Source organism: Herpailurus yagouaroundi, unplaced genomic scaffold, assembly GCF_014898765.1.
Source record: "Herpailurus yagouaroundi ecotype Mexico unplaced genomic scaffold, PumYag 159, whole genome shotgun sequence".
Classification (NCBI taxonomy): Eukaryota; Metazoa; Chordata; class Mammalia; order Carnivora; family Felidae; genus Herpailurus; species Herpailurus yagouaroundi.
Window position 1 is genome coordinate 80,623,489 of NW_024412400.1, and position 12,886 is coordinate 80,636,374.

At 42.1% G+C, this 12,886-nt stretch overlaps 1 protein-coding gene across 1 annotated transcript in view; it reads left to right on the forward strand.

Annotated features, from left to right (window-relative positions):
• The first annotated feature begins 756 nt into the window (after positions 1–756).
• The window catches only part of TPRG1 (tumor protein p63 regulated 1), a 215,739-nt gene continuing 203,609 nt past the window's right edge, over positions 757–12,886 (forward strand). Inside the window, exon 1 of the mRNA XM_040481075.1 lies at positions 757–869. Within this exon, the coding sequence (XP_040337009.1) occupies positions 858–869 (12 nt within the window). The 5' untranslated portion in view covers positions 757–857. The remainder of the gene's footprint in view (positions 870–12,886) is intronic.

Genomic DNA, 12,886 nt, shown 5'->3' on the forward strand with positions numbered 1-12,886 from the left:
TGGCGCAGAAATGAAGGGAAAGGTTTCTGTGCATTTTTGTTGTTTATTCGGCAGGATGGGTGAGTTTTCTAGCTCTGCACACTCTGGGCCTCACAGCCCGATAAAGCGAGATAGTAAACGGGGTTTGACTTAATGTTCCTCAGTAGCTCAACAGCTCAAAATGGAAAGGAAGTGGGCTTTTAGCCACTGTCTGGGAAAATAAGGCTTCTGCCTTTTCCTTACTGCTAAAATCTCTCTTCACCGTATGCTCACATGCTGAATTATCAAGCCCTGTTCTCCAGAGCCCCACACTCCTAGAGGAGGCTCAGCTGTTCCAAATAAGGCCTCTACCAGAAGGCCAAAGATGGACACCAATCTTTGGTCTCGTTAGGTTTGTGGTGCCCAAGTACCGTCCTTTTGCCTTGGCCTGGCCAGAGGGAAAGGGCTTGGCTACTTTTGCTTTCAAAAGTCAGGAACCGGGGTATCTGGGTGGCTCAGTCGTTTAAGCATCCGACTGCGACTCAGGTCATGATCTCACAGTTCATGAGTTTGAGCCCCGCATGGGGATCTGTGCTGACAGCTCAGAGCCTGGAGCCTGCTTCAGATTCTGTGTCTCCCTCTCTCTCTGCCCTTCCTCCGCTCACGCTCTGTCTCTCTCTGTCTCTCAAAAATAAATAAAAGTTGAAAAAAATTAAAAAAAAAAGTCAGAAACAGAGGCCTAAAATGGAAACAGCTGAGAAGAAAGGAGCCAAATCAAAAACAAGATCCAGCTGAAGGAGTTCAGGCCCGATAAGCAGGCTGACCACAGGCTTGAAAAAGAGGTCAGGCCCCAGGAGCTGAGCTGGAGCAGTAAAGAGTGTGTCTGCCAGAGGAAGGCGATGGCCTGTGAGGTAGGTGAGCTGTGCTCCATTTCCCGCCCCCACCCCCCCTCGCCCCCCACCTTCGGCTTTGGCTTCAGTGAGCAGGGTGAGGCCTTGTCGCCTTCCCTCATTCTCTGCTGACCACCAAATTTCTAGGTTTCATTGAAACGGGGAGAGGAAGGGTACGCGTGAGCAGCTAGAGGCGAGGAATCTTTGGGGAAAATGTAGCACATCCAATCTCCAGCTCCTATCTCACCTCCTCCAAGAACCCCTGCCAAGTCACTCCCCATGGGTCTTGGCTCTACCTCTCTCCCCCACTCTATTGCACTTCATATTTCGTTTCTGGTATGTGTCTCAAATTGTCACGTAATAAATTACTTGGTAACGGTAGTGCCTGATCTTTGTACCGTGGATCTCCGCTTGCAGAGTTCATTGCTTTTGCAAATCTTAATTCATTTGTGCTCTATAATGACCTTGAGAAATAGCTGAATAGTTACTGATGGACTGCTTTATGTAGGGACAAACTGGTACAGGTTGAGTCCACCAGGTAAGGGGTTCAATATAAGCTTTATCTTGGGCTGACTGCATGAGCTAGGACAGCTTGCTTGACCAGCTTAGGCAGCGGTTGGTGCTACCAGGAGAGATCTGGACCCCCCTCCCTTGTTACTGGAGTCACTGGTGTTTCCACCAAGGGCTACATTTTTGGTAAAAGAAAATCCTGCCCTGGCACATGCAAAAAAAAAAAAAAAAAAAAAAAAAAAAGATTATTTTGGAGGCATCGTATTTTTACCAACATACTGTTTGGAACCCTGAGCAAATGCCATGGTTTTCTAGCATCAAAACAAGTTTATTCCAAAGTTTCTTTTGGAAATTTGAAAGCAGTGAACTCTGCCAGGGTTCACATCATAGCTTTCCTTGGCGACTGTGCCCTTGGGTCATTACTGCTCCTCTAGGCACATCCCTGCACCCCTGAGCTGCTTTGATTCCTTTCCCTTCTGCACACTATCCCTTCCAGCCCTTTGCATTGCCTCTTTGAAGCTTGCCTGTCCACGCCAGCAAACTCTCTCATGTTATTAGTCTTTTTATAGGGTTTTTCCCTACCCTCTGCCGGAAATGGAATCTGGTCTCCCCAGTGGGTAAAATTTACCTGGAAATTCTCTTATCTGGACTGCCAAGACATTTTTCTTAAATCTTATCCTGAAGTAGAGAAATGTGACCTTTTCCTATACCCACGTTGCTGCTTCCAAATCCTTCCTTCATCCTTTTTCCTCCAATTCCCTATTTCTCTTTAAAAAAAACAAAACAAAACAAAACAAAAATGAAACAAACAAACAAACAAAAAAAAAAACTCCAAAAAGAACAAAACAAAAAAAACATGGCATTTGGCTATACCATTCAAATCCTTCATGCTCCACGACCAGCCCCATGGTCAACCATGGATCTCTTAATCTCTCTCCACATTCATTGAAGACTGCGGCACACAACTTGTTCTCTTTCCTTTCCTAAGTCTGGCCATGGTTCTGTCGTTCTGAGTGATCAATATCCAGAAGGCTGTCAGAGATTCCTTTACTTTCAGAAGCTTCAAAATTTCATCCCTCTGACCACAGACCTCTAGTGGTGCCATCTCTTAACCCCTTCATCTCTTCTCTGTTGTCTTTGGGCTTCCTTGTGCTGTCCATGCCTGCTTCCCCCCACTAACAGTCCTTCTCTGTTTTCCTGTTCATCTCCTCATCCTGTCCAGCCTAGATGGCCATTCTATTCTTGGTATCTTAAGTCCCTCTCTTTGGATACTGCACATCCTGAATCAGCTCCTCTCTCTGTTTCCTTTGCTCGTGCACTTAGACCAGTGAGCCAGCTGGGGGAAATCGTGCCACTGCATGAATTGATTACCACTATAGATTCATGGTTCCAACCTCTATCTGGCCCTCAGTGACACCTGCATAGTCTTTTCTGTATCCAGAGTTTGGTCCTTTTCCTATTTTTTACAACAGACATTTCAGACTTTTCTAGAGACTCCTTTGCTCTCCCCTGTTTCTCCAGCACTTTCAGCAAGGCCATATTTGCTACATTAAAATGTTGTTGAGCTCATCAGATGAGAATCACAGCTGGGACCTTTCCTTATCTTGGCTACCCTGCCTCTGTGGAATAGGTGCTGCTTCCCCTTTCTGGTCAATTTCCCCATGAGTTTTGGAGCTCATCACCTACCCCTTCCTCCTCCAGATCTTTGATCTAGCAGTTCTGTCCTGTTCCTTGTATCTTTAACTTTTCTTCATTACTTGCTTTTCACCTTCAGCATAGAAAATTACCCATTTTTTCCTACCTAAACAACCCACACTTATTAGAAACTACATTCTACTGACATCTCCGTTAGCCAGCATTCTCTGCTTCCTACACCTACAAATCATTTAGTGTATACTTAGCTATTACTGACTCTGCTTCTCCATCACCCACTCTTTCCTCAACCAGCCACAGCCTGGCTGCTGCCTCCACTACTCTGCATATGACCTTAAAGTGGGTAAACCGACAGATCTATTTGAGGCCCATTTTTCTTGACCACTCTACAATATTTGGTGCTTTGTGTATTTCCTGTCTCTTGAAGTTTCTCTTTCGCTGGCCTCTCGGACAGCACTTTCTCCCACTTTTCCGATTTTACTATTTATTTTCTGTTTCCTTTTCAAGGGAATGCTAATACAAATAGCAAATATTTTGAGTATTCACTGTTTGCCATGCTGCATGGCCAGATGTTTACATCTATCCTTTCACTTGATTGACACCAGCCTAGAAGGTCAGTGCTGTTATAATTCACACTGTGCAGAGGAGGGGGCATGAATAGAGGTGTCTAACTGACTTATTTGAATCCTGCTACAGCTAGTGAGCAACTGAGTTGGGATTTGAACCAGGCATTCTGGCTCCAGGGCAGGGACATAACTACCATGGACACTGCTGTCTGTGATTCCTATAGACTTTGTGTCTGGGGTGTCAGCTTCAATCTCTCTCCTTTCTCATCCTACAGACTCTGTGTGAATGAGATCGTTACCTGCTTCTATGTTCAGTTAACTCCTAATTCTGTAATTCAAGTCAAGAAATAAGAAATCCAGCTGGAATTGTTGTTAAAAAACATTTCCTCTGAACTTTATCTGTTTATCTGTGAAATGAGAATAATAATAGCACCTGCCTCACAGATGTATGTAAAAAGCTGATCTACCTTCATGGCCATCTGATCAGTCTCCTGCATCTCCACTTGAATGTCCCACAGGTATCTGACACTGAACTCAACCCTGACCCAAATATTGCAATGTTTGTGACTGCCTCCTTTTATCTGCCCAATTGTCCTAAGGGTAATCTTTTCCTTCTTCTCTTCGCCGTGCATATAACCTATCTCCAAGTTGGATTCTATTGATTCTAATGCTTAAATTGACTTCTTTGCCCAAATCCAGGCCCTTAAGCCACTCCGATTCCAAACATTGCAGTGTTTTCCTACCTGAGATCCTTGACCATACTTTTTATGGCCCTGAAATAGTATTAAAGAGAAAAAAAAAAAATCAGATAATGTCTACTCTGCTTTGCCTAAAATTCTTTGATGGCTTCCTAATGCATTGTTTTTGTGTGTTTAATAGTCTCCTTGCTTTCCTGCTTTGTCTTCTTTTTGACACTCTAACTTTCTACTTCTTGCCCCAGTAACAGGGAACTATTGGCAATCATTCAAATTGCGGGGTCTCTTAAGCTCATTGTATTTATAAATGCTGCTTTTCCTACCCATCTCCTCTTGCTTTAACATCACTTTGTGTTTAAAGACTCAGTTCCAGTGTCTTCTCTTACAGAAGTGTTTTATCCTAATGCTCCTGGAGTACATTGTGTGCTTTCTCAGAGTTTCTGCTGTACTTGGTGCATACTTTTGTCAGTCAATTAACATTCCACATCGTTTTTTTAAATTTTTTATTTTTATATTTTTAAGTAAATATCTTATTAAGTTGGCTAATATACTACATCATGTTTTTTTTAATTTAATTTTTTTAAATGTTTTATTTTTGAGAAAGAGAGACAGAGTGTGAGTGGGCAAGGGGTGGAGAGAGAGGGAGACACAGAATCCGAAGCAGACTCCATGCTCTTAGCTGTCAGCCCAGAGCCCGATATGGGGCTCGAACTCATGAACTGAGAGATCATGACCTGAGCCGAAGTGGGATGCCCAATCAACTGAGCCACCCAGGCACCCCATACATCATGTTTTCTTAAACTTCACTTTGTTCCCAGATACCCTGCAGCTAGGGTTGGCCACCTATGGCCTGTGGATGAAATTTGGCCTCTTACCTGATTTTATAAAATTAAAAAAAAAAAAAATTTCTTGGAACACAGGCATGATCATTCATGTAAGCATTCTCTGTGGCTGCTATTGTACTATAAGAGAACTGAACAGTTGTGACAGAGTCTATGTGACCTACAAGGCCAAAATATTTATATTCTGACCTCTTGCAAAAAATGTTTGCAGACCTCTGATCTTACATCAATTAGTGTGCATCACTACAGCCAGATTCTTAGAGATGCCAATGCCTGGAGGGAGGAAGGAGATCAAGATCTTGCAGAGAATGCATGGCAAAGGAAAGGGTACTTGGATGAGTCAGGTACACATCATAAGGGGTCATGTCCCTACCCAGCCTCAATGAGTACGTTGTAATGATCTATGCCCATACACATGTCCTTATGAAACACCTCGTAAGCGTGTTGTAAGTCAGGGACTGTATATTTTTCATCTGTGTCTTCCATGCTTAGTATGGTAACAAGCTATTAGTTTTTTCTTTTCTTTCTTTCTTTTTTAAAGGGCAAGCTTAAGCAGAAAGATTTTTTTCCCCAAGAATTCAGCACTTTATTTGAAATTGGGAGCCATCAAGTGGCCCAAAGTAAGAGCTAGGTAGAAGAGATTGCTTTTTGGGAATAGTAAAAAGAAAGAATTTTTGAAGGACACTGGGATATACTCATGGAATCCAAGGGAGAGGCAAACACCCAGTCTTAGGAAGGCAAAGCAATGGAGCAGATATAGGACTGCATCCAGTCTGTCTCCTGTCTCTGCTGTTTTTCACTGTGCCAGCTTCATTTTCCCTTTTACTATGGACTTCCTCCAGCTGACAAGAATCATGGTCCTTCACAGCTCCCGAAGACTTCATCTTAGTTTTCAACCATTGACCAGACTTCATCCCAATTTTCTCTTAGCCCCAAATCCTAAAATATTAAGTCCAATGACCATCACTTGTGGTCCAGAAGTAGGGATTAGGTGACAAAAAAATGGAAGTTTTTGTGACCCATATTGGTAGACTGGAGAAAGGGGAAGATCCAAAAAGAAAAGTTGTAATGTTCTAAAAAGAAGGGGTGTTGGACACATAAAGCAATAGGTGCCTCCTATATTAGCACCTGGTAGTTTCCCCTTTAGTAGCACTTGGTAGATGTTCCCCCATAGCAGCAAGTAAGAGGCCCTTAACCAATATATCTCAGCTCAATAAATGAATGAAGTGAATACAGGATTTCACCTCGTTGAGTCTCTTTTCTTCTTCTGTAAGATGAGGATAACACTTATTTTACAGGCCTGTGTTGAGAATAAAGTACTTATGCACTGCTTGGCAGATAATAGACACTCAGTAAGTGCTATCTAGATTTCCAATCTGTCATTGGGTTGGGATTGGGAGGGGGATATAGGAAGAATGTAACATAGTCACCTTTTAAGATTTCATCGGCATGATGGTCTGATAAAATCTCTATCAGAATCTATGTCCCATCTTGTCTCGAAATCCTACTTAAGTCAACATAAATAAAGCCCAGGGCTCTCCCTTGGCTAAGGCTCAGTTGCCACGTTCCCTAAGGGAGCTCTAGGGCATCATAGAACAAGCTCTTATTTGCACCTATAAGAGACTGTATTCATATGTTCAGAAGACTAACAGAAACTCCAGATTAAGGACCCTTGACCTACTGGATCAAGGTTTATTCTTTCACGAGCAAAGCTTTTGCATATGTTCCCAAAACTCGCTCACACAACTTACACCCAAACTGTCGATCCTTGTGCTTTCTTGGATGTGCTGTCTCTCTTGGGTCACATTTGCTCTTTATATTAAAATACTTTCTTTCTGGGCACCTGGGTGGCTCAGTTGATTAAGCATCCAACTCCTGATTTTGGCTCAGGTTATGATTTTTTAAAGTTCATGGGATTGAACCAGGGCCTGGGTGGCTCTGTGCTGACAGCACAGAAACTGCTTGGGATTCTCTCTCTTCTCCCCTCTCTCTAAATATAAACATTAAAAATGTGCTTTTCTCTGTCTTGTTACCTTATAGCTCTTTATCCTTCAGTGTCTGCTCTGGCTCTATAACTTTCCTGACCCATGCCCATCCACCCCCAGAAGTCCTTAAACAGCTTTTCTGAGTTCTGGTACATAACATTTATGCTCAAGCCAGGTATCCTGGGGCTCTCACCTTGTACCTCAATTTCCCTTACCAAACTGTACCAAAATTCTAAACCCACGTTAGGCAATGAGAACAAAGATTTTGAATGAATGAAAATTTCTCTCCACTCATAAAATGCTTTATAGAAACCATTGATAGCTGAAAGTTCTCAAAAACTCTCCTGTGGTGGTGTTATGAAAACCATCCCACTCTTTATTATACTTCCTATGTCCTAGATGATTAAAGTTTTGGGAGATGAAACTTCTCTTTTACTGAGAATAGTTTCTTAAATCTTTCTGTTAAGGAGGCCTTTTTCAATGTCATCTCTTAGTGCTAGAAGACACTTTAGAGGTTGTCCATTACAATAGTTCTTAAGATTTTCTCTCTGAATTTTCTCTAAGTGTCCCCAAGGGGTGATCTAATCTATACTTACATTTATGATTTCTTTGTGACTTCTAGAAGAATACCTATTTTTTCCATCTGCCAAATTAGACATCTCCTACTCTTAGTGGTTCTTTTTTACCTACTGAAGGAACATTTTGCCCTTCTTGGAACTTAAACCATGAAATCCTCTGGTATCCATTAGAGACTATGCTGTATCCTCTCCTCCATAAGATAGCTTGTGTCAGTATGTGGGATCTGGTTTGTGTCACCTTTGTTTTCTCTTTTCCAGCACCATCAGCCTTAAAAACCTTTAACTGTTGCTTACATGTTAAGATTTTGAGTCCACTTAGCTTTTCTCAGGATAGATTCTGATCTATCAACTTTCTTTTTAAAACACTTAATTTTAACCAGCTGACTCTCTCGGAAGCCTATAGAAAAGAGGATGTCTAAAATATCCTTTAGGTATAATAAATAGTAAACATACAGTGACTGGGAATTTTCTTTGGATATAGAGACCTTCTCAGTTGGAAACATTTGTTGAGGGTACAAAGTTTAGCCTGAGGAAAAATCAGGATGCCAATTTTCACAACTGTTATAGTCTTGTCTCGAAAGCAGTGTGAGATTACCATCATGGTACCATGAACGAAAACCAATGGTTAGCCTGGCCTTATGCTTGTGCTTGGGATATGTCAAGTTTATTTCCCCCCTCAAAACCTTTGCAAGTGTTTTTCCCTTTGCCTGGAATACTTCCTGCAATTCCTTTTCCTCATATTTTTACTCCCCAGCTCCTCGTGTTTCATGCCTCTGAGAAACTCTTGACTCCTTTACCCACTACCCTAGTCCCCATCCAATTCAGGTCACCCATCATTAGTTTCCAACCTGCCTTTAACTTTTTCTTATGGCAAACATCACAATTTTAAATATGTTTATTTGTATTATTTAGCACCTGTCTTCTCCATTAGACTGTAAACTCCAGAAAGATTGCAATCCTGTCTGCCTTTTTTTTTTTTTTTTTTTAACCTGTAAAATTCTCTGTGCCTGGCCAAGAGCCTGGTTTATGTTGGGAATTCACATGATATTTGTTGAATGGATGAAAGACTCTTACTGTTTTCTTCCTTCCTTGCCTTTGTATATGACCTTGTTCTTTTAATGGTTTTTCATATTCCTGTCATTTTAGGTAAGGAAGGGTGATACTGTCCCAATTTCCATGTGATGACACGGAGGGCCAGGAAAAGGAACGAACACAGACTCACTTAGCTGGTGGCCTGTGGACCTGTGATCAGAGCTGGGACTACATGTTGGCTCGCAGTCCAGTACTCTTCACAGTAACAATTTTTAGGAAAAAAATGAAGTGTTTCTTTTAGAAATAGTTTAAAGGGCGCCGGGGTGGCTCTGTTGGTTACGCGTCTGACGTCAGCTCAGGTCGTGATCTCGCAGTTTATGGGTGTGAGCCCAGCATCGGGCTCTGCACTGACGGCTCAGAGCCTGAAGCCTGCTTCAGATTCTGTGTCTCCCTCTCTCTGCCCGTCCCCAGCTCACACTCTGTCCCTCTGTGTCTTGCTCAGAAGTAACTATTAAAATGTAGAAAATTTAAATGCACATAATATGATTTTTTTTTTTAATCTTGGGGAAAAAATACTATCTTCTTCTTGGAAACATCTAGGTAAAATGAAATCCTCTGACTTTTTTTTTTTTCCTGTAGACTTAATTTTTTAGAACAGTTTTAGGTTTATGGCAAAACTGAGCAACAGGTACAGAAATTTTCCCTATGCCCCCTGCAATCACATGACTTTTAGGGCTTGATTTCCTCATGTGACCTGTGGAAAAGAATGTGAAGGAAAGCTCTCACTGACTTCATCCCACTTCTTTGGGGTTCACAGAACTTCAGACCTACTGTGTGTAATATATACTGATTAAAAGTGGGGAAACAATTTCTCCACCTGAACACAATTTGTTATGAGTGGAATTGATCAAAGTGAAAATTTTTTTTTGTCAAACCAGTGGCTTATATAATTGAAAATTCTCTCAAACATACCTTTTGCTTCATAGTTTGTCTATCCTAAATTACCCTGTTTTTCTGTTGATTGACTTTATTAGTCATTACCTTTGCAATAACATGTAGACTTGAAAACATTGCAACATCATTGCTTTTTAGAAGTTCCATACATTAGCCTGTTTCCCCCCACTGATTCATGCTGTTCCTCTTTCCTGATTTCAAAAATTAGGAAGGTCTGTTCTGCACTCAGAAAATCCTACAATCTCCGTGCAGTCCTACATCACAAACTTGCTGTGAATGAAATATTACATATATCACTACCAATATTTTACTGAATGAACACATAATTTTTAAAATATCTCTTGGGGCGCCTGGGTGGCGCAGTCGGTTAAGCGTCCGACTTCAGCCAGGTCACGATCTCGCGGTCCGTGAGTTCGAGCCCCGCGTCGGGCTCTGGGCTGATGGCTCAGAGCCTGGAGCCTGTTTCCGATTCTGTGTCTCCCTCTCTCTCTGCCCCTCCCCCGTTCATGCTCTGTCTCTCTCTGTCGCAAAAATAAATAAACGTTGAAAAAAAATTTTAAAAAAAATATAAATAAATAAAAATAAAATATCTCTTAATTTGGGGCACCTGTGTGGCTCAGTTGGTTGGGCATCCGAGTCTTGATTTCAGCTTAGGTTGTGATCTCACAGTTCTTGGGGTGGAGTCCTGCCTCTGAATCTGCACTGACAGTGGGGAGCCATCTTGGGATTCTCTCTCCTCCTCTCTCTGCCTCTCTCCCACTTGTGTGTGTGCTATCCCTCTCTCTCAAAATAAATAAATACACTTAAAAAATTCTCTAATTATATAGACTATCTCTGACTTCTCCCTCAGGTTATGCAATTCCTGCATGTGGCATCATTTCTTTTCATTTCTCTATGGAATCAGCCAGGCTTTGATTCATCAGGGAAGTGACGTTTCTTAGAACATAGCACTCTTTTCTCACTTCTTTGGCAAAAGCATTTGATAGAATCCTAAGGTCTTATTGGTGGCAGGAGATTTTATAGGACTTTTAGACCCCACTTCCTTCGAATTATCTCTGGGATATGCCCTCCCGAACCATGTATATTCTGCCTGCAAATTTTGTGTGAGGGGAAAGTTAGCACCTCACTTCTATGTGCACCGAGGGGTAAACGAAGTTGTTTGACTACCCAACTAAAGGTGGTCCTTCTAACTCCCAGCAGGTTGCTGGCTTGTGAAATACAGGGCTTCCTTTATGTCAGAACAGTAGCTTCCCCGAATTTGGAACCTCTGGAAAGTGTGCTCTACAGTTGAATCCAACATGTGATTGTTTAGACATTCTGGTAGCAAGGCAGGCTGACTTCTTTTGGGGCTGGAGACAGGTTCATGTTGACAGCAGCTCTCAGAAAAGGTAGGTCTCTGACTAGCTGCTTGCTAGAAAGAGAATGTTTTAAGGGAGCTTAGGTTTCTAAATGTCTCCTTCAAAAGTACCTGATTGCCACTGGGAAGATGAAAAGAGGAGAATATGGAATATGTGCATTAATTACTCTTTTCACTGATTTTTTTTTTCTTCACGTTTGGCAGCACACTTTTCAAAAATTTTATTTTTTAGAATCTGTTTTTCTTTTTTTGCCTCAGAACAGCTGTCCAGAAGGCTGATAGACCGACAACTTTTCTTAGTATGATTTTATGCACATTCTTTTACACTCGTTGGCTCACACATTATTCCTTGCATTCAAAAAATCTTTGTTCCCACATTCTGTAGAACAACATAATTTCATAACATAATAACATAATTTTAATAATGTCAAATCAGGTCTTTCCGTCTTCCTGTAAAGGAAGCTGCAATAAAGGTGGCACCTTTAAAATTTCATATCCAAGTGAGGTGGAATAATATTTTAAGATATCAATCTTTTTTTTTTTCAACTAGTGTTTCCATCTCCCCTCCCTCTCCCTGCACCCCTGTACTTAACTCTGAACTTGATTGCCTCAGGGGAGGCAGTGAAAGAGCTGAACTCAGAAATAGCCTGCTTGTCTTTCTGACATTTGTCACGGAAAAGCCTAAGCCCTCGGGGGAACTTTGAGAGTTTTGTGGAGAAGGTGAAAGGTTGGTATTTAAGGGTATAGACCAAGTATTTTGGCCAGGAGCAAGCAGAGGGAGAGAGCGGAGTATTCATCTGGGTACTGTGTACACAATGAGGGAGAAGAGGGAGGGGGGCAGACAGAGATGAGACAGACCTCATGGCTCAGAGGGTTCTGTGGTCCAGAGAGAAAAAAAGTTAGAGAGGGAGGGAGGCAAACCATAAGAGACTGTTAAAAACTGAGAATAAACTGAGGGTTGATGGGGGGTGGGAGGGAGGGGAAAGGGGGTGATGGGCATTGAGGAGGGCACCTGTTGGGATGAGCACAGGGTGTTGTATGGAAACCAATTTGGCAATAAATTTCATCTTAAAAAAAGATCTTGCCCCCTACTTCCCAACAGCCCTGATGGAACAGTAACTAGATAGATCCTAAACAGGAAATGGCTGCCTCATGCGTGGAACAGAATGTGAAAATTAATACACAGCAGCCTTGTAAGAAAAGTTCCCTTTCCCCAAGAGGGACAGGAAAACAATGGGGAGTTACCAGGCATAATGGGCCATGCAGCGTGAGACCATGGATGCAGCCATGTGTGGCCCTGTGACTATGAATCCATTGCCCTGGCACTCCCACCTGGCTGCTGCAGAGAGCATGCTAACAATGGTGTGAGTTTGGGAGAAACGGGGAAGGGGGTTAAGTCTCAGGAAGAACTGATGATAAGTTTGTCAATACAGCAGAGTAGAAACTCAGGATAGAAATATTACATTGAGTTATAGGTTTATAGTACACCTTAGTGTGTGGAGTGAGAGGAACACTTGCTATAAAATCAAGAATTATTTTTCTCGGGGCGCGTGGGTCACTCAGTTGGTTGAGCGTCCGGCTTCAGCTCAGGTCATGATCTCGAGGTCTGTGAGTTCAAGCACCACGTTGGGCTCTGTGCTAACAGCTCAGAGCCTGGAGCCTTGCTCTGATTCTGTGTCTCCCTTTCTCTCTGCCCCTCCCCCGCTCATGCTCTGTCTCTCTCTGTCAAAAATAAATACAAAATTCTTTAAAAAAATTTTTTTTAAATGTTTATTTTTCTCACCTTTAAAATTAAGGTAACATTAGCATACAGTAAAATTCATCCCTTTAGTACACGGTTCTGTGAGCTGTGGCAAACATCCCGTC